General features: G+C 39.9%; 1 protein-coding gene across 15 annotated transcripts in view; it reads right to left on the bottom strand.

The window, feature by feature from the left end:
- TLE4 (TLE family member 4, transcriptional corepressor) overlaps positions 1 to 22,289 on the bottom strand; it is a 150,496-nt gene that overhangs the window by 95,239 nt on the left and 32,968 nt on the right. For 7 of the 15 annotated variants that reach the window (XR_009691082.1, XM_061132412.1, XM_061132413.1 and 4 more), the window contains 2 exons: positions 16,684 to 16,746; positions 2,491 to 2,565 (listed from right to left, as the gene is read on the bottom strand). The exons of 1 other annotated variant lie outside the window; for it this stretch is intronic. Coding sequence is in view for 13 of the 14 variants with exons in the window: in XM_061132412.1 (XP_060988395.1) it covers positions 2,491 to 2,565; positions 16,684 to 16,746 (138 nt within the window). In the remaining variant the exon portion in view is untranslated. The remainder of the gene's footprint in view (positions 1 to 2,490; positions 2,566 to 16,683; positions 16,747 to 22,289) is intronic. 7 more of the 15 variants (XM_061132419.1, XM_061132420.1, XM_061132421.1 and 4 more) reach the window with 2 other exon arrangements.

The following is a 22,289-nucleotide window of genomic DNA, read 5'->3' as shown; positions in this document are numbered from 1 at the left end:
GGGTCTTTGCCTCTCAGGAGGGAAAGTTCCCTTGGTGCAGAAAATCACTGTTGACTACCTAAAAAATTAAGTCACAAAAATCTAAAACTGACCCCTCGTCACTTTTGGCAGCAGGTCAAGATGTCACCAGCTCACAACACAGCCATGCCTAACAGGGCCCAGAACAGTAGGTGCATATACAGGTACACAATGTTGTAACTCTGAAAGGTAGTGGACACGAGGCACTAAGAGGGGCTGAAACGAAGAAAACCAACAGTAGCCACAGAAATGCATCAAGTGAGTTGGTTGTGATGGGGCTCTTCCCTTCGCACTTGGTTTGTGATTTCCCAAAACTGCTGGTTTTGTTTTTCTATTTCTGCAATCTGTTTTTCAGAACAGTCAGATTACATGATTTTGATTCCATTTTCAGCTCAGATACAAATAATTTGGAATTGCCACCAGATCCACAAACTATAGCACACAGTGCTTTGATAGCGTGCAGCTCTACTGACTTAGTTCTTCAAATAAGTTTTTAGGTCACCAAATGAAATTAGCTTTAATAATTAAACCCATATATGCACAATATGTCTGTCAGTTACTCAGCTACAGTCTAACAAATCATCTTCTGCCTGAGAAAAGGCAATCTGCCATCCCATTCAAAACAAAGTATGTAAAAATGAAATAGATATAAAACAGTGTTAAAAATATACTTGATGTGATGAAAGAAAGGGAATGTGTTCTGCTTTTATATCTTCCCTCATATTTTTAAGCAACATCCAACACAAAACAATGCAGTTTTGATTTAGATTAATCTCACCACTGTACAGACAGTAACTAATAAGACTCAAAAAGAAACAAAAAAGCATTCCAGAAAAGGCTGCCCACCAGACATGAGGTAGGCTAGCTACCTGTATTTCAGGAGTTCATATAAAAATAAACACCACACCAGAAATGACCCAGGAGGCTCTCCTATGGGTCCTCACCCACACATTGTCTCCTTCAACAGGAGACAGGATAGCATGTAAGAAAAACAGGTTCTATGCTGAGTGACCTTGAGAGATTTGGTAACCGAACTATATCCCAACAGGAACACAACAAGTGCTTCAAGCAAATACAGCTGGTATGTACATATATGCTAACATGAAAATTTAAGCTTTCTCAGTGTTAAAAAAAAAAAAAATTACTACACTGCCGTTCTCTGAATTTCTGGAAATAAAAACTAATTGTGAAATGTAATCATCTCTCATCTCTACCCTACCCCCAGAACACAGAAAATGTACAAGAAACGAGTCTCTACATGGCTTGCTGTGATGTTGTGATTCATCCTCTTCTTTCCAAGGGGCACTTCCAAGGAAATAAAGGTTACTCTTCTCCATTTACTATGCCTTCTAATCTACTACCAGTATTTTCTTGTGGTCAGAGGGACACAAAATAGAGCTCAAAATAGCCCATTAAAAAACAAGCTGCAATCAGACTATAGCTCCACAACCATCAGCAGCCATCCCAGAGTTCTGATTTCCTTGTTAAAAGACAGAGGCATAATTGAAGCAATATCTTCACTTCAGATTGATTATCAGGCGACCCTTATCCGCATCTTCACTCAGCAATTTGAATTTTAATGAAAGTAAATGGAATAATTAGCATTTCAAAGTGTGTTTGATACACTGAGGGCAAAAAAAGAGAAAAGACTTTTGTGTATTATCTATACACAAAAGAAAGTATTGGGGGGGAGGCAGAAAGAGGAAAGTACAGTTGACATGTCTTCATTAAAATAATCTACAGAACCACTCCTAACAGCTGCATAAACAGACATGTGAATATCGTGCTTTTTTTCAGCTAGGATTTCTTGCTAAGTTTTAGCACCTTTTTTATTACTGGTTACCTTAACTGAGGAGAACAAAAATGTAAGTGGAATTGGAGTAACTGCTCAAACCCACGAATTCCAGCAGGATTTCTATGCAATATTACTGGTACTGTGAGGGATTTTCCAACTGGGCCGCTGATTTTGCAAAAAGCTATATAGTTCATCTATCATTTTTACTACAAATGGACACTAGTCCTTAAAAACCACTCGTCAAAGGTGAGGAAGAGTAGCAGAGAGATGTGAAAATGTGTATGTTATTTCACTAAACATGATATTAAGACAACCTATATTTGAGGAAAGATAAAAGAAATCAGGTCATTTTAACATTAGGGCAATCTGTGTCTTTTGACTGGCAAAAGGCTAGCAATAGAGGCTGATTGCGAAGGAAAGAAATACTATGAAAAAGAACTACCTAGTCTCCCTAGGGGAGAATTTTCAGGAACATGTCAACTGGAATTGGTGAGAATGTGTCCAGAGTTTCTGAGGCAGCCATCAAACTTGGCAAGATTGAAGGCCAAGTGCTCCATTTCACTATGGGATCCTCTATTGCCTTTGCCTCTTCGACTGAACAAAATTTAGAGAGCGCACTCGAGAGCGCCAGCGACACACACTGAGATGATCAGAGCCAAAAGGGAAAGGCCACGTACCCCGATGATGGCGTTCAGCTCCGCCATGGTCACCTGCTTGGCCCGCTCCACAGCCTGCACCACTTGTTGCTGGTGCTATAAATGAAGATCAGAAACAGAATACAATTATTTGTCTTCTGGTCAGTCAAGAACAGCTTTTCCTAACATGTCCTCTAAATTTAATTACATGCAAAACAGGATTCAAGGGGTCTCCATATTCCAATAAAAGCCCCAAGTGGCGGAAGACTGTCTAGGGCACCTCTGTGTCTACAGAGCTGAGGAGTAACTGGACATCCAATCGCAGGGATCATCCCTGTGCCTCCATGAAGGATGCTCGCTTACAACTGATAGAAGCAATTAAATTGTACTTTCGAGTCAGTAGTACACTACGACCCAACATCTTCTGATATACTAACAAAATAAAACCACCCATCCCACCTGCTTTCTCTATATCCCCTTACTCTCTGCCACCACCAAAAAATATGTTTTGAAAATATTTCCTAAAAGCACTTATTTTTAAGTTTCCACCTGGTATTTGCTAGAGAAGACACTAGAAGGACACACAGACTTCAGTGTTTATGTTTCAGTGCTCTATTTTTACTTGTCAGGAAGGGCTGCATATTTAAAGATATTACAAACATACAACTCTTGCCGGCAGAGCGGTCAAGTTTAAGGACTTCAGGTATTTCTTTTAAATGCAACAGGAAAACTAAAACCCTAGTGTTATTTTTCTTTTGAAAACTTAAGATGGAGAATATAGGAAAATCCCTCTGACCACGATTCAATTCTAAAGAGAAAGAACAATATCTGATTTTAGTAATTTTTCTAATATAAGAGAAGTTAAATGTCATAAAAGTCTCTGCCTGGAGGCACTCATACCTGGACATACACAAGTACTTATAAAAGTACCCCCAAAATGTAAATATTATTCCTAACTAAATACACTTGAACACTCTAGTACATACTCAATTCAGTCTAAAATAGGTCTTTCCTGTACTTTTTTCAACTCGGTTTAGTAAACGAAAAGCCAAAGAGATGGTGCTATGAAATAGGTACTCCTGTGTGGCTGGGGAGAGTCTCCTTTTGGTTGATTCCAATTGAGAAATATACTAATTTCTCTACTGGTCTGAGGTGCATATGAAGCTCAGCTATCATACAACTTAATGCACAGAAAGAGCAAGGCCATCAGTCATATGTGACCTACCTAATACTATATTCCAAAGTCCCCAAATACACAGTTACTGGGATAAACTTGGTGACCACTACTTCCATCTCCCAGCTGTGTAAGGTGGTAGCGGGAGAGGTGATGTGGGAAAGGAAACTGCTTCAGTTTATCTACATGTGGTGTCCTCACCCTTGATTTCCTAATCTTTATTTTATGCCCATGAATAAAGCAAAGAAAATTGTCAAATAATTGATCAGTGCATTATACCTTGATTCGTTTAATTCCAAGAGTTTATTTCCAAACAAGAGCTTCAGAAGCAATCCCCCAAATCTTGATAGCTATTTCCATCCATCTTTAAAATATCTGCCAAAGTGAAATAATTCACTTTCCTCTTTCTCTCAAAGTAAAAATCCTAAAGATTCATGAAAACACTGGAGGGAACAGAGAGGCATAGGTGATAGAAATGACCAATCACAGTTCTTCTTCTGTGAAGACTACCTGAACCATAACATATATGTTTACTGAACAGCTTCCATGTACCAAGCACAGGGCTCATATTGAGATTTAGGACAAATCTGGTTGTCAGCATAGTGAAAACTAGCAGCAGTGAGAAAGTAGAAAAAACAAGCCAACAAAAACCCTGCAGAATATCCTGGGAATTAGCTAATACTCAGAGTGAATTTATGGACAAAAATTTTTATGGCATTTTCTACCTTTTACTTTCCAACACTCAACAATGGCTGCTCAAAACTTCTAAGAAACTGAAAGCCAAAGGAATACATGGACCCTTATCCAACACACATCTCATTCCATTCATGCACCCATTCATTAAACTCAAGTTTTTAAAAGCTCTCACCCTGGGCCATTTCTGTACATTACTTCCATGTAACTGAAATATCATCTCCTTCACATTAAGTATTCAAAGAACAGTTCCATGAGAGAGAGATGCAGAAAATACATCTACTTAGGGCCTTTCTACCATGAAGATCACTCAACTCTTGCTTCATAAACTGGATTCCAACTGCCAAGATGAGCAAAGATGCCTTAGGCAGTGGGGATATCTTTCTGACTTGGCATTAAAATCAGGTACGTTTACTGAGAAAACCAGAAACACACCAGTGAACCGTAACACTGACATCAGATGCTTTTATAGAAACTCTTGCTAAAAAGCTAAAATGACAATGGAAGTCATGATTCAGCTCCTTCCTTTTCTATCATGGCAATGGCCATGGGCTAATACCACAACTGAACTTTACCTGTAGTTCAGGATTTTACTTCCCTATTTCTGCTTACAACTGTGAATCATGTGGCACTTAAGGACTTTTTCAACAGGAGCTCCCTAAGACAAAGAATGCATCCTCCCCAGGAGTTCTGAAAGCACCAGAAACACTCCGACATTGTTCACTCAGCACACGGTCAACGCTGTATCACACCCTGAAGCAGCAGCAGGAAGGGCAAATGATCATAAAAGAATGAACACTGGAGGAAGAAAACCCAAAATACTCTCACAAGTGCACCCAAAGAGGCATTGTTTTTCCATTTTCAAATTTTAACATATAAGTTCTCTGGCTCAGAAGATACAGCAAGTTTTCACATCTTAGAACCGTGATGGCTTTCCCATTATGTCTGCTCTCTCTTCTTCTTCTCTTCCCCTTCCCCATCTGCTCCTCTCCTCCCACTCCACCCACATCTCATTTCCTCTCCCACTTCCTGCCGATCTCTTCTGTGGCCTCACCGCAAGTGGTGACAGCCATCTAGCCCCAGTAAATCTGGAGGAGGAAGAGTCCTGTGACCAGTCTCAAGCTGCTCACTCAGATACAAACTCCCAGTCTGAACTTTCTATCAGTATCACCAAATAAGGAGCCACTAGGAATGTATTAATAAGCCACAGGTCTCTGAGAGAGGAGCCTCCAACTCGGATTTGGAAGAGAAAAGAAAAAGGGGGCGGGGGGCTCAGATATTTATTCTTTAAAATACTGTGATTTATCATTTTCTAAAAAAAAATCCAAAAAAAAAAAAACAAAAACCCCAAACAAAAATACCTCAATTTTGATTATGGCTGCACAACTCTGGAAATTTACTAAAAATTTTTTTTAGTAAAAAATCACCTAAAATGATTTTTATGATGTGTAAATTACATCTCAATAAATTCTGTGATTTAGGGAATACATGCATGGTTGTAAAAAAGGACTAGTAAAATGAAACTCTATACATTGAATCACTTGCCTACTTACTTTCATCATCATAAAATTACCTTTGCACTTAATCCGTTAAAAGTACTGAAAACATTTTTTCCTACAAGAAAGAGACTAAAACAATACAAGCTTATGATAAGTCCAATAAAGCCTACTGAAAATCAGGCATTTACAAACCACTAGAATATATATTCCTTATATGTTGAACATACTTTTCTCAGAGGGCACTATTAGGGCAATACCTGCCATGGCAATACTTTGGGGCGTTACAATAAAAATTTTAAAAATCTAAAAAAAACTTTAAAAAACTATATCACAACTTAAAATTTTTTTTTAATCTCTCTCTTTTTGATAGGGGTAGTAAGGACAGACATGTACAAGGAGCTAGGTTTCTTCTCCAGATATGTGGAAATGCAAAAGTAAGCAAGAGATAATGCCACTCCCCCCCACACACATATATCTTCCACAGGTGGCACAGTGGTAAAGAATCCGCCTGCCAATGCAAGAGATACAGGGGACGCAGGTCCGAGCCCTGGGTCAGAAATATCCCCTGGAGTAGGAAATGGCAAACCACTCCAGTATTCTGACCTGGAAAATCCCATGGACAGAGAAGCCTGGAGGGCTAGAGTCCATGGGGTCGCAAAGAGTTGGACATGACTGAGCACACAGACACACACACACACACACACGTCATGTCCCTCCCCCACACATACACAATTCACACAGAGCATCTTATAATACAAGAATTTAAACTACAAGGGAAGATTATTAGCAGGAATGGTCAGCACAATTCCTGAGGCAACAAGGAAAGGCTTTGTTTTCTTATTCATTCATTCAATTATTTATTAAGCACCTACTCTGTGTCGAGCACTGTGGTAGGAACCGAGATTAATCAACAAGACAGTGAATACTCAAGAGATTTTGTAATTACAATTGCAAGATAGTTTCCACAAAGATGACTACAGGATGCTACACAATTGCTAATCAGAAAAACAGCTTATCAAACCTTAGAGCTCTAGAAGATTCTTTAAGGAAGTTGGCCCTAATAACTGTGACTAGGAGAACGGGCAGGAGTTCTGTGAGTAAAAAGCAAGGAGAAACGAAGGCCGAGCGAACAGCTTGGATAAGGTCCCGAAGCATAAAGAAGCATGTCCATCAGGGAACAGAGAGAAGGTGTGGCTGCGGAAGGACGGTGGGGGAGGGGACGAAGCTGGAAACAGAAGGCAAGGCAGGGTTCTGAGGTCCTTCCCGCGCACAGCAAAGACACATGTGGAAAACTCCTTCACGTGGAAGAGGTGTTCACAAAAAGGACAACAGAAGTAGGCATGTGGAGTCGTCTGAGTGTGGTGCGGGCATGCTCCACAGAACCACACACCAGTGGGGAGTGAACTCTGTGAGGCAGGAGGAGGCCAGACGGTGAAAAGCTCTGCATGACAGGCAAAGAAGCTGGACTTCACCCTGGGAAGATACTTCTTATTTAAAATTTTTAAGCCACTGAGTGCTATCAGTTCTGCATTTTAGTCAGATGGATCTGGTAATAGTGGCGAAGCTGGATGACAGGGAGTGAACCAGATTAGAGGGAGAGAGCTAATGAAATATTCTAAGGGGAAAGATACTGGGGCCTGAACTCACAACCTCACACACAAGTTTTATCCACTTTGGGGCAATGGGCTCTATCACTGAGTAGAACTCGACCTCCCTGTAACTTCTTCCCACCCAATTTGCCTCTAATTTCTCTTCCACAGTAGTGCACCTCAAAGATTTGAAAATGGCATGATGCGTGTTTTCAATTTTCTCCATTCCAGGTTAAACATCTCGAGGTCACTGTCTCTCACAGACCCATCCTTCTACATATTCCTCTGGTTGTGCCCAACTTGCCCACCCAGACTCAAGTGGGTCCTAAGCAGATCAAACCCCAGTAAAAGTGTCACTCCATGTCTATTAAGTCAGACTAAAACCCACTGAGCCTTTTTCAGCAGTTTACTAACACAAATAAGCTTTAAATTTAACCAAAATCCTTCTAGTCAGTCTTTCCTAAATATTATTCCAAGAAATGTTAGTCCCTTAAGAAATTAGGTATTACTTACACAAAACAAAATTTTAAAACTCACAGGATTTAATTCAACTAACACCAGGCAAACTGCTCATCTGCTCAGTTTCAAATCTCAAAAAGAGGGCAAATATGTATGCAGGCCTTTCCAAACAATTTTGGCTGTGGAACTTTGGCTCTCAGGACACACTCTGGAAACTGTCGCCGGTGTCTTTCTCGTACAGACCATGTGGCCTTGACGTCTTCATTCTCACTCACATGCAGGCAGGGCGTTCTTTACTGGTATGTCCAATAAGTTCTACAGGTCCAGAGCCTTCCAACACAAAACCCTGCAATGCTGGAAATGTTCTAATCTGTATTGTAGTGACTAGCCACATATGGGTGGATATTGAGCACCTGAAACGTGACTACTGTGACTGAGAAACTGAGTTTTTAATGATATTTAACTTTGAAAAGTCAAAGGGAAAGCATCAGTCACTCAAGTCATGTGCACTCTCTGCGACCCCATGGACAGCAGCCCTCCAAGCTCCTCTGTCCAAGGGATTCTCCAGGCAAGAATCCTGGAGTGGACTGCCCTTCTCTTCTCCAGGGGAACTTCCCGACCCAGGGATCAAACCTGGGTCTCTCACATTGTAGATAGATTCCTTACTGTCTGAGCCACAAAGTCACTCATATTTAACCTTAATTTAAATCTAGATAGTCACTTATGGCTATGGCTACTATACTGGACAATGCAGCTCTAACCTAAGGTACCTTAAAGCTTAGGTCCAGTAATAATCCAACTGCTATCTAACAAAAAGTCAAAGAAATGAGTCAGGTTCTCAAATATGCACCAATTTTCTTGGACACATATTGATAAGAGTTGGCACTGCTGCCTTTGGAAGGAGGCCCACATTTGATTAAGTGTGTTCAAAATAATGATTTGAATCATTTTTTTCTTGTTAATATTCACAGATGCAAGGCAAAAAAAGCCTACCGAAAAAAAGTTCTCCCTCTTGAGAACCATCTTTCATTTCCTAAGGGGAAGCAGGTCATGATGCTACCATAAGGATCTCACCAAGTATCCAACTGTCAATCCAAATACACAACCATGCAGAACAAGCCAATTAGTCAACCATGCAACATGGGACAGGATTATGCTCTGATGCCTCACTCAGTGTTGTTAAGAAAAAATGTTTTAAATGAAAGGTTGCCCAACGTAAAAAGTAGAAAACTGGTTCAAATCCGCTAAAGCCCCAATCCAGGTGTGTCAGTCATTTTAGGACATCCTTAGACATAACAGCACTGTCACAACACATTACCAACACAGATAAAATGGCACTGAGCGCAAAGCAGACATGTCCAGTGAAGGTTGCTGGCGCTTAACGAATGATCTCGGAAGATGGTCTTACAGGTGTCACTGCATACTTATCAGGGGATCTCTGGTGATTTCAGCCAAGCTCTCTCTCCTACATCAAACCGTGTTATCCACAAGCCATTGATTCCTCACAAAGTTAACAAGGAGTAAGACAAGTTAACCTGGTGCCATTATGAGGCGAGAACACTGCCGCCCGTGCATGTAACCACTGCATTTTGTTCATTTCCTCCCTAAGGCGCAATAGGAAAGTGACTGATCACATTTTTCAACTTCTATTTTACAATGATTCTATACATGCAAAATGCAGTTCAGAGTAATTCAGTATCATGTTAAGCTGGGTGCCAAAAAAAAAAAAAACAGCACTACACATACAACCATTATCTCATAACATAGTGAAAGGTTTTGTTTTTCATCAAATTAAAAGGACCAAATTTATGGAAAGTAGAAATAACGAAACAGAAATTCATGTGTCATTTGATTTGACTGGCATCTTAGCTTACTGGAACTTAAATGCGTGGTATCGGTACTATACAATTGTAATTACTATATAATTGTGTATTATTTTCTACTATTTAAATGCAAGGTAGATCACCTAAATAAACCTACAGAATTCTGGAGCAAACACAACTACTTGGTGCTACTACTCGTTAGAAAAGCTAACTAGGAAATAAAAAGTTTTGAGTTAAAATTAAACTTGCCCCCAAAAGCATTCAAGTTGGAATGTTCCCTTTCCTTTAGATAAATATAAGAATAAAAGTAAAAAGGCTTAAAATTTTTACTTCTAAAAATTCTAACGATCAGAGAGCTTTTTTGTTAAAATGTGTTCAAAATAATGATTTGAATTCTTTTTTCCCCCCAAGGTAATATTCACAGATGCAAGGCAAAAAGAGCTGCTCACTCCAATCTGGGCTCCTCTACAGCCTCCAAGAAGCCTGCTTTCTGCTTAAAGAACTCAAGGAATAAAAAACCTTAGCAAAGGAATTGCAGAGGTCTAGAGGAGGAGGGTAACTGGCACTGAATGTCCTAGAAACAAGTTGTAACAACCTGTCGAAAACAAGGTTAAAGATGAATAATGTCATTTCTCCAAATCTAATGATGACCATGGTTTAATAAATGTGAATTAGGAAGACACTGGTCCTAAGGGATCACTTCCTGTTCTTTCACCCTGTCCAGTAAGGTACAAACATACCTTTCAGGTTACTTCAGGCTGTGGATACAAATGGCTTGAAGTCCAAGACACTAAAATGGATCAAATTTGATGCTGCAAAACAATCAACCTGAGCTACTTTTTCTGGATGTCTTAAAATTCCACAAAACCAAAAATGACTTATCTAATTTATTTTCCATGATTTGGAGGGGAAGGAAACTGCCAAAAATTTTGATCCCATTTTCTCCAGCTCAAGGACAAGATGTATGTACAAGAGTATGTCTGAGATAGATATAATTTAAGGGCTCACAAATGTTCCACTTATCAGAAGCGATTTCCTTAACAACTTTTCCAGTTTCAAGTGGCATTTTCCTTCCAGCAAGGCTAATATAAAATATGGCAGGCCTATGAGTGACCTCCTATATTCCATTCTTCAATTGAGAGGTGTCTTCACAAGTCTCTGTGCTTTTTATAAAGTATGGGCATAAACACAGGCTGTGCATCTAGATCTAGACAGCCCACAGGGCCCATCACTGCTCATGTTGGGTTCCTTTACACCCTCTGTGGATGTATGAATGATAAACAATACCTGATGGGTGACTCTTTTCCTACAGTTTAGACCCGGCAGGAGATTTCTATAACAAGAACTATGCATTATTTTATCTTTTATGTGATTGCTAAAATATGGGTCGTGCTGATTATATAGTCAGAGCTAAAATTTGTAACAAACACATACCACTGGTTCAATAGGACTTCCCTTCAAATCAACACTGGCAATAATAATAATGCTCACTATTTTATGCATAGCACTGTATCTAGAAACAATTGCTAGCTGTCTCCTGAAATCCTTTCTCTTCCATTAGTGTAAGTTTTAGGTGGGCATACTCAGCTAGGACTACACTTCCAAGTCTCCCTTGCAACTAGCTATTGGCATGTAACTAGGCACTGGCCATTGCAAAGTGAGCACAAATGGGAGCAGCATTCACATCATGTCCTTAAAAAAGAGAAAACACATGTCCTGTCTCACCCTTCCTGCTGGCTGGGGGAGGATGTGGTGGTGCTAGGCATGATGAACATCAATATAGAAGGAAGTTGACTTTACAATATTGTGGAGTCACCAAATTAGCTACAGGTGCTTCTATGCAAACTGTTACTTGAGAGGAAAACAAACTTGCCCAAATCACTGTTCCTTTAGTCTCTTTAACAGCAGCATGATACCCAGCTAGGTCTTTTCCATGATCACTAGTCCTCATATAGCAACCCTGCAGAATAGGTGTCCAATTTTTCAGATGAGAAAACTTCAATCCAAAAAAAATAAAAGTATTGTGTTCAACATGATCAAAGAAGCAAGTGACTAAGCCCGGATCTGGTCCCAAGTCTGCCTGTCCTTGGGCTCTCAGTACACTCCTTCATGCATAACCTAATTCTTTCAACAAACTCTGCTCCTTACTAGGGGAGCAACAAGTTTCTGAAAAATGTACACACTACTCTAGGGAAAGAACACTTTCAACTATCACATAATACATCACCATCTACTGACCTATAGTCTATTAGGGCTTTGAGGTTCTCAAATGTCTTAAGAACACCTGTTGGTCACCATGAAACATACTCTATAACCATCTCAAAAATAAACTATTCCATCTTATAATCCAAGGAGGGAAAAGTCCAAAAAGCACAAATGTCTTCTAAGTAAGATCCTTAGCTAGTGCCTGATATTTACTTAATCTAATAGGATAAGATAATACTGGTTTTCCAAAAAATACTCCCTCTGTTCTGAAAGACGGTCTGTGTGGAGCTAACCATCCCCTGCTGGAAGCAGCCCCTGGAGCTGCAGGCCGAGCTCACCTCACAGGAAGACTGCCAGCCAGCCCTTTGGGAAGCATTACCTTCAACAACAACTCCCAGTTTTTATCAAGTCCCTCCCTCCTCTCCAAATGCCTTGGGACCCAAAATAAGCTGGAATAAAATTCATTTCCCAGGAAATGTTGAAACAGCGACAACTACTGGCCTTCACTCTCCCCAGTGCTTTACATGTTAATACATATAATATACATTGCAAAAGGGGTTCCTCTCAGCATGTATGGGAGTATTACAACTCACAGAGATGAACTCTCCCAGTAAAAAGCCAGCAAGAGGCAGAGTTGGTGCAAACGCCAAATTACCAGAAACACTGTGCCCTGCTGCCAGGGTGTAACGAGTGGCACACAGTTTTCAATCTACGTTAGAATCTCCCTAAACGTATGTCCCTGGAAAGGGGGCAAGGGGACACAGGAGACAAGCCCATACTTATAGGCATTCTTCAATTTTGCTGAGGGCTCCTAAGGTCTAAGGGTCTTCAAGCTATATCCTGAAATCGCTGATGAAAAAAGAGAGTTCATCCACAGAAACTACTTGGAAAAACAAAATTAACTACAGCTAAGCCGCCAGGTATTTAAAACAGCCAGTCTCCCAACAGGGTTGAGAAACTTTTTTTTTTCTGATAGTTCTGTGGGTAGGACACAGACCCCATCCAAAATCACTGCATCTCCTGAGCTCTACAGGTTGAGCACCTTGAAGAGCTGTCACCCTTTTGGATCTCTGCTGGCTGGGGAGAGACAGGTGTTTGCTAAATGGGAAAACTATTTTTGGGAGCTAGAAGAGAATCGCCCTTGAGGCTATCTCACTGAATTTTCAGCTAGTTCACAGCCCTGAGTTGTTTTAATTTATACTTTTTTCCTCTGTAAGGACATCAGAGAGGAAGATAAGCAATACTCGTTCTTCCAAAGAGCAGCGAGTAAAAGAGGAGGAGATCTGGCTCCAGGTCCTCTTAGAAGGGAACTCAGAGCTTCTCGGCTATTGCTCAGCTACTATTGCCAGTCAGCCTCAATAGCTGCTTATTATTATGCGCCAAGCTGCACACGGACAATCCCAGGTATTCCTCACAGCAATCATATGTGCTCCATGCTATTATTAACGTCATCCTATTGATGAGGAAACTGAGGCTTAAAGAGGCAAATCACTTGCTAAAGGTCACCCAGCTTAACTAGGTTATAAACAGGGAGCCCAGCACTGGACTCAGACGTGACCGTCATCATCCCTGGCCATCTCCTGCTTATGGAACTGCCAATAGGAAGCTGATTACAGTTCCTCCTCGGCAAACAAGACCTGAAATGAGACAGAGAACTTCCCATTTACTACTTTGAGATTTGCCTTTTAAAGAAGAAATCTGAGGGCCACAGGATATAATAAAGAAGTCTTACCCATCCCCTAAAGCCAAAAGAAAGTTGGAGAAAAGAGCAGCTTCAGGTAGGTGAGGACTCACTCATAGCTTTCTTGAAATTCTGACTGAAGGATCCGGTGAAATTTTTCAGAGTTGTAAGAGATGACTACTCACTTCATGTAAACAGTTGGCAATATCTCTGGGACTCTGGACGTAGCTGTGAGTGCGGTAAGCACATCACTGAAGTAGAGATGGCTATAATTTTTTAAAGTGTTTTAGCGAAACCTAATAAGAAAATACTTTTCTCTGACGTTATATATGTAGACATACTCCAAGTCTTTGAGCTGTAATTATACAACTTACTTCCCCCCAAGAGTCTTATAGGTAAAACTAAATTTATTCAATAGTTGTCATCCACTACTATATTTTTTTAATTTTAGAAAATGCAGTACCCTAGACACAAGCGATATTAAGCAGGTACATTAATCAGCACATGGGAGCTAAATTAAAAATAGACTTATTTAGATGTCTGGAAATTTACCTCCTATTCCTGGGAAACTCCAAAAAATAGCTCCAATCACTGTCCTGTAGCTTACACACTATAGTCTTCAGGACTAGTTTTTTTTTTTTTTTCTAAATATTTTTAGGAATAAAACCATTTTTTATTTACTTTTAGTTTCATTTACTTTTTAAACAAAAATATTTCACAATGAATTCTAACGCCGCAGCTGCCATCCTGGCAGCAAGACTGTCACACAGAGAGCTGGTGTTAAGAGATCAGATTAAAAGCCCTCAGTCCCAGCACCAAGTGACGCTTGCAGCCATGCAAGAGTGATTTTCCATGCCTCTGAAGAGACAGGAAATAGAATTCATCTTCCTCTAATAACCTGTCTCCTCCCCACCCTCCAGATTACAGTCCATCTGGCCTCAGGATAGAAGCGAGGAGTGTGATGCTTAGAGAATGCCCAGAAGAGGAAACAAGGTGGGCAGTGTTCAGACACAAAACATCACAGAGGCCTGGAATGGTCAGGAACAAACATGTCAGAGGCCCACACACTAAAGGATATACACACACCTTAGGAAACTAAAAAAGGAAAAGCCAATCAGATCCAAAGCAAGCATAAGAGAAGACATACACAGAATCAGGACTTAGAAAACCGTGACACAGGTCATTCATGACACATGTTAAGGATTTCAACCAAGAAATGTCAAAAGTATTAGGGAAATAAATAGCTGTGAGATTATGACACCTATCCTCCCAGCTTAAAGCAGAAAAGGAGTTGCCAGCATCTCCCTACGGCTTTCCTCTACAGGCTACGACTTCCTGAGCCAATTAATTCCAGTCCAGCCTCGCTCAGCACCACTACCATTACACATTCTGTTCCTACCGGGCTTGCTCACACAAACAACATAACTCACGTGGGAGAACGACCTGCTGGCAAATGAGCTAGCTCCACCAACACCCCACGATCTCCTCCCACCTCTGAACATAACCTCACAGATCCCGCAAAAAATGCCACAGGAATAAGTTGTACTGCTAATTATGTGTAGGAGTCTGTGCCTGCGGAAGTCTAAAATCTAACACCACCCCAAGAAAAATTCAGACTTCTCCCTCTGCCTTGGGGAACAACACCTCAGCCTGTCCAGAGCACAACCGGTTACACATTCTTCCCACTGGCTGTCTCCATAAAGCAGAGCTGCTTAAAGAAGAGACACGGGCTGGTCTGGCTCAGGTAAGGGGCAGCCAGGCTTCCTAAAGAAATGCAAATAGGCCCCTTTGGTGCCTTTCCCCACTCCGTGTAATCTGGTCAACAGCCAAATCCTAAGTAGAAATAGGTAAATGGGGATACAGTGGGTGGTGATTTTGTGGTCACAGCTAAAGGATGAGAAAGACAATACATCCTTTGTTGTTTGTGATCCACAAAAGCATTTGAATTCAGGATGTTAATTTAAGTTCACAGTTTGTGAATACGAGAGCCCTAAAGGATATATTCCCACTGAAAGGTCGTCATGGCTGTTGAGATCTAACCCAATAATGACCGAGTAAGAAGTCAGGCATGGACCCACATACCTCTAACATACATGCATGTTCACACACCGGCTGCATGCTAACCTCAGCGCAAGCCTGCAGGCAGGCAGGCAGGTGAACTGCCCTCCTGAAAAGCAGTGTGACCCAACCAAAGGGTGGGAGGAAAGTGCCTCGCTGCCTCCCAGCCCACGGCATCAGCACTGTGGCTGCAAGGCAGACAGCTACTCCATTTATTAGCTTCTTCCTTCTCACAGCTGATCTTACCTGAGCAAATGAAGAATTCAGTAGTCCAGAAGCAAAAATTCCCTCTCCAGCGGGTGCACCCAAACTTTGTAACTAATAAAAGCAAGCAAGCAAGCAGGGGGGCGGGGGGGTGGCAAAAAAGCCACCAGGAAGCCACAATGCAATAGAAATGCACCTCCTCATCCCACCCTGAGCACACCTGTGGGTGTGCACACCTGTGGGCAGCGTGCACACGTCCACCAGCAGGAGCGGAGGCAAGCAAGGTGAGCTGCACGCTGGGGCGTGGTGAGCGTGAAGGCCCTGGTACTGAGAAGTGAGTCCACGAGTCCATCCTTTGTGTCTTTTCCCAAAGGCACCCACTATGTAAAGAGCTCATCAGGTAATAAGAAGTAACTTGAAAAGCTGCTGGCCAAAAGTTACATTAGCTTGTTTACTATGAAAAACCTTTGTTTCATTTAGCTTCTGCCAATCCTTAATGCTCAGTGACAAAACTGTAGAACCAGCTATTGTCCTCTGGGCAATTTTTCAATCTGCCTTATTAGATGCCATTATGACAAAATCATAATTCTAAGCAACACTACGTAGTCCAACGACAACAAAGTATTTTAACAACTGAATTTTGCTTAGCACATTAGAAAATACTCAATTATATAAAAACAACTATATTCCAATGGATGTTAATAAGGTGTGGAAGTTGGAGTGCGAACACTGTATCTTAGAAATATGCAATGCAAACACCAAGAGACAGACAAGGCCAAAGAATCAGTTTTATCTGCAAAAACACTAAAACGGTACCTTCCAGCCCAATGCTTGAAACCACCTGCCTTACCTCTTGGGACAGGAAAGGAATGACTTGTGCACAGATAGCGTTCAGCCTCTTGACAATCTCTGCCTGCAAAAAAAAAAAAAAAAAAAAAAAGAAAGAAAGAAAAAAAAGGAAAGCAATAAAGAGAACAGTCAGCTGGTTACAAATTCCCAAAATATTAGCAGGATGATATTAAAACACACTTTATAGTCTAGTAGTCATATTTCCTAAGGAAAAGGCAAACTATCATCAGCAAGCCCATCAGGAGGAGGCAGGGACAACAGTGCCACGTTAATACCACAATTTATTAACCAGCATTCATCTTAAAAAGTCAATCTTCAAGCAGCAGGACGACATAAAAAGGAATTAATTTTCACGATTGGAATCTGTTTTCAAAAGCGTTTAACAGGACGCTTATTCATTCTATGTGGTTCTTTATAAAACCTTGATTGGAGTTTAGATGGTAAAGATATATCCTTCCCTACACCCCAACTTTTCTCAATAACTCACTAGACTTCTACATTTGTGGCCTTTGCTTTAAACATCAGCACTGGGATTTCATGATCACGTCTCCAACCTTCCAAAAGAACAGCACCCAACCCACCCACATGACCTAATTAATTCAGATTCTTAGTTATACACTGCTGGAAAATGCCATGTTTTCCTCAACCATTAAAACTTCCAAACGTGCCCCATCAGGGTTTTCAGTATGCAAAAAAGCAACTGTTTATATATGGAGGCTAACCTCGGCAACATTAATTACCACTGTACTGAGCTGCAAAAATTCCAATAATGTCAGATAATAGTTTATTCTCTATTAATTTTGTAAGTGTTCAAATTTTAGACAAATAGCATGCTACAGTAAGTTAAAAATAAAAAAGAACTACCAATACATTTTCTATAAAAAGCTACCCAGAGCTTCCCTGATCTTCACCTTAATTTATATTAGCAGACAGCTCCTTGTATAGTTTAGTGACATGTAGATACAGGGTTTTTATACACATATATACAAAAATTTTTTCCAGTTTTATTGAGATATAATTGACATACAATACTCTATAAGGTTAAGGTGTACAGCATAATGATGTGACTTACATAAACTGTGAAAAGATGACTGCAATTAAGTTCACTTAACATCTATCAAAATAGCTTATTTTTAAATAATGGAGTAGGGAAAAGGAGAGGCAAGAACTGATGGGAAACAGAAAACAAAAAGCAATTACTATCCCCAAGACACTCTTAACATAAATTCCATCCACAGCCAGTTCCTCATTTTATAAGAGGACAAAAATTCTCCTTTTCTTGCTAAGTCATAAGCAGAATGACAGCGACACTCTACTTGTGCAATCTAGGTTTCCTTCTTTCCTCAGCAACCCTTTACACTCTGTGGCTTTGCGACCTTTTAAATACTTGCACCTTAAAAACTTTGCCAGCCAAGAGAAAACACAAATTCACCATGAAGTTTCAGACCTCAGCTTTCCATTCCAGCCTGCATTCCTAATAGGATGGACAAAAACGCAGCACCAATAAGCAGCAGTGAATAAGGACCCAACTGTGCTGACCTGATTTAATTTACTGCCCTGGCCCCGTGGAGCATTTAGCTATCCTTTAAGAATGCTTAAACCACCATGAAAAGCTGCAGTGGGAATCACCAAACCACTCTCCACCTGGATGAACATACCACAGTGGTTATAGGGTGAAATTCCAGCGCGAGCTGAGAAAATAGAGTAGCATTCACCAGACTGAAAGCACCAGTCTCAGAGGCATTTGGTTGTTAAGCTTTTCGTAGGGAGAGGTGGAGGGGGAGAGAATAAAAGATAATGAGACACTTTGGGGCAGACCAAACTGATGATTCTAATGCTCAGAACCATCTGCCAAGCATATTTTCCTCATTATGTTGTTTACATAAATAAAATAGTCCCTTGCTAGGAGGGTTGAAAAATGTGTGGGCACATAAGAAAACTGAGTTCTTTAGTTTGCCTACATAATCTAGGCAATAAAAACTACTCTAAGGAAACTCACTCATCTGGCAAAATAAAAACCAAGAAGTATTTATTTTGCTCCTTTAATTTGGGGCCAAGGCTATGTTAAGTCTGAGCAACTATGAAAAAAGCAAATCTACACTTCCTCAAAAATAAATGTAGAAAAGTCAGAAAGTTCTTTTATTGATTCATGTATGTTAACACACATACACAACAGAACGCGGGGTGGCGGGGGCAGAAACCTTCCAAACTTTGTCTTTAAATGTCTGCTTTTGTCTAAAAGACTTCTTAATTTCTCTAAGTTGTCACGCCAATGGATCTTCCTGGTCTGGCTAATTGGAATCGGGGGGTTGGATGCGTGTGTGTGATTTCATAAAATTAAGCAGGTCATTCCTCACTTTGAAAGCTAAAGTTGCCTCGGAAACACTGCTGCTTCCATGGTCATCTCATTTTGCCTCTTTTGTCCCATAGGACCCAGCTTTAGGGAGGCATCATTTATTTACAGGTCTTTCCACTGGGCTTCACCGATCAGCCAATAATACTGTGGACACACACTTCTAATGGCCTATGTTTTGAAACTGAGTCTAATTTAATGGCATGGGGCCCAAACTCCTTTTCCAGCACAGCCATTAAAGGATGTAGGTTATTGCTGTTGTCACCATTGATATTTGTCATTGTAATGTAATTAGGGCCCTAAAATGATGCATTACAGCCCTTGGCACAGCTTCTATTAAAATCTTTTCTTCTGCTCACTGAACTGCGACCTGCTTTCTGATGAATAACAGACAGACAGCTTTAGGGTAAGGAGCAGATTCATCAAAGAAGTATTTTTCAGCTTTGTGGAAAGAAAGGGAGTTGGGGGTGGGGGGGCGGGGAGGCAACCTAGGAGAAAAAGCACCAGGGGAGGAAAACCCACAATACACATTTGAATTTCATCTGACCACTTGAAATTCTGATTGCATCTGACGAATCTTGCTTAGACAATATATTCCCAGTCTTCGAATCTCATGGTTAATCAGGGCTCTAATCTGCTATCCATCAGCCTATGCCAGCGCTGTAGCTTCCAATCAAATTTATAGGTGAAGCGGCTCATGCATCCCTGAGCAAGTCCATTCACAGACAGCCCATTTAAACGGGCAGAGATTCTGAAATACTGCTATGGGGCTTTCTGGATGTTATCATGGTATTCAGAGCTTTATGGAACTGCTAACTATTGCCTTCAGATGCCCGTGATATTCCAAAACAGCATTAATGGCCCCCATAAAAGAACAATTGCTCATACCAAAATATAACAAAATTATTGTTTTTGCAGCCATAGTTTGTCAAATACATTAACAATTTTGATACTTTTATTACGACTTCCTCAATCCATCAAGATATTCATTTTTTAAAAAATTCCACACATATTTTCCTACCCTCAATTCACTACCATTCTATCTTCCCTTCCTAAAATTTTCCACCTTTATGTCACCCTCCAATAAGAACCAACAAAAACAATGACCAGCCCACTAAAAAAAAAAAAAAAACCTGCTTGCACAAAGTATTTTAGGAAAAGGCAACTTAACAAAAAGGGCATTCTATGAGAGTCCCTTGGTTCCGCACTTGACACCTGGCACACGAATGCTGACAGGCTAACTAACCCCCCAAAGTGGTGATGGCCAGTAGACTGGCAGCATGACCAGTTAGTAATGAAACAGAAAAACACTGAGAGAAACCATTTATCCCCTTTTTCTTCACACTCCAACTCAACAATCATTGCAAGATTTATTAACTACCTTGCATCATGGGAAAGCAATGTCATGCACTGAAAAGAATGTCACAATTCAATCCCTTAAAATGTATCAAATATTAAAACACATTGTATCACATAAGTTCTTTATTACTTGTAACAAATTACACTAGTTATTTAAGACAAAAAACTAGTTAAGCCTACACTTGAACTGAATTACATCCCCTCAAATCGTCCTAATATAATAAAATATTTAATTCTTATTTTGATTATTTCTGCCTGTATGATTTCCTTAAAAAATAAATTTTACTTTAGTGACATAATAAACTTGAGAGAAAGTACAGATTACTTGATCAAAGACATGCATAAAAAGTAACAGTTTAAAAAAATGTTTGTGTTTTTGTTCTCTCATCAAAACAGGAACAACACTACTATATAGTATTGTTGAAGTAAAACAGAACAACAAAACAATACTATTTCAGTAGCCAAGGGGGTGAGAGGGAGGTGCAAAAAAACAATTATAGTTTCAGGAAAACATTCTCAAAGAGTAACATTTCACAATTAATTTGTTTTTATATAGCAGTTTCTCTGCCAAAAAAATTTAAGATGAATCTATTTACTGTATTGTTTATCAAGAACATACATCATATACATAAACACAAAAAAACTGAAAAAAAAAAATCCCCACTTATTCTGTCTGAAATGTTTTTCAGAGTAAGTACAAATAAATCCAACTCTCTCCTTCAAGCCCCTTTTACTACTATAGAACCAAGACTATTTTTTTTTAATTTCAATCATTAAATAAATTACCTTGGTTTGTTATTGATTTGCTCTAAATTATTTGAGAAACAGTACAATTTCTGGAACTGATCCTGCCTGTCCACAGATTAAAGTCAGAAGACTAAAGAGAAATTCTTCCCAACTTAATAAACATAGGAAAAAATATGTGAGTTGTAGTATTCCTTGAAACTGACAACAAGTGTTTATCTTGTCATCAAAATTCAACTTTACAAAAGAGGTAAGAACATGTTAAATAAAATTAACTGTATTTTTTTAAAGCCAGACTGGAATAAGGCTTAGAGATTTAGCTTTAAATCCAAAGTATTATCAGCATTGCTAGCAAGCTGATAAACCATATGCATACACGTGATTATTTTGCACAAAATATTTTATACTGCTCAAGAAAGCAATATAATGAAGTAGTAACATTGTAAGAATCAATTTAACAGGACATCTATGAGTTCCCTAAAGGACTGATTCAAACTAAGAAGACTTTTTTTTCTTCTGAAAAGTACTAAGACAATTGTAAGAGCTCTCATCATTCTACTTCCTCTAACAAAAAAGAGGTACTATATAAAAGTACTCAATTAATTACCTTGAATGATATGAAAGTGCCAATAATCAAATATTTTTTATTCACTCCCCTCCCCTAGGAAGTAGCAATGAGTCTATTAATTATAATAACTCAAGCAAGGTCAATCTGCTTTGTGTTTTGAACCCACGTTTATGCCACTTACTGCATGCTGAGTGTGCTTTTAAAGTACCCAGCGAGCACTTATATGCATACACTGAGGTTCCCCATTCCTTTGTTCTAACAAGATAAATGGGTGTGGTGCTAGTGCAGGAACACAGGCGACGATGTCTTTCCCGGAGAGTATCACAGAATGCCTACATTTCATGAAACTCTTCCCATCTGTCCCCAAAGGTGAAGCTGTATTTCACTGATGCATTTCTGCAATAGTTTAAAGAAAAGCGCCCCTTGAGCTTCCTAGAAAGTCTTTAAGGGAATTACCAGACATTTGCTCGTCCTACCAACATCTTCTGGGTTCTGGTTATTGTATTTAAATACTGTTCCTAAAGGGATGAGTGATAGTTTATCATGGTTGAGAATGACAATCATTTTGCCAGACAGACATCCA

The sequence above is a fragment of the Dama dama genome, chromosome 29 (assembly GCF_033118175.1).
Source record: "Dama dama isolate Ldn47 chromosome 29, ASM3311817v1, whole genome shotgun sequence".
NCBI classification, from domain to species: domain Eukaryota; kingdom Metazoa; phylum Chordata; class Mammalia; order Artiodactyla; family Cervidae; genus Dama; species Dama dama.
The sequence above is the reverse complement of the archived record's forward strand: the minus strand, read 5'-3'. Positions and strand labels throughout refer to the sequence as shown.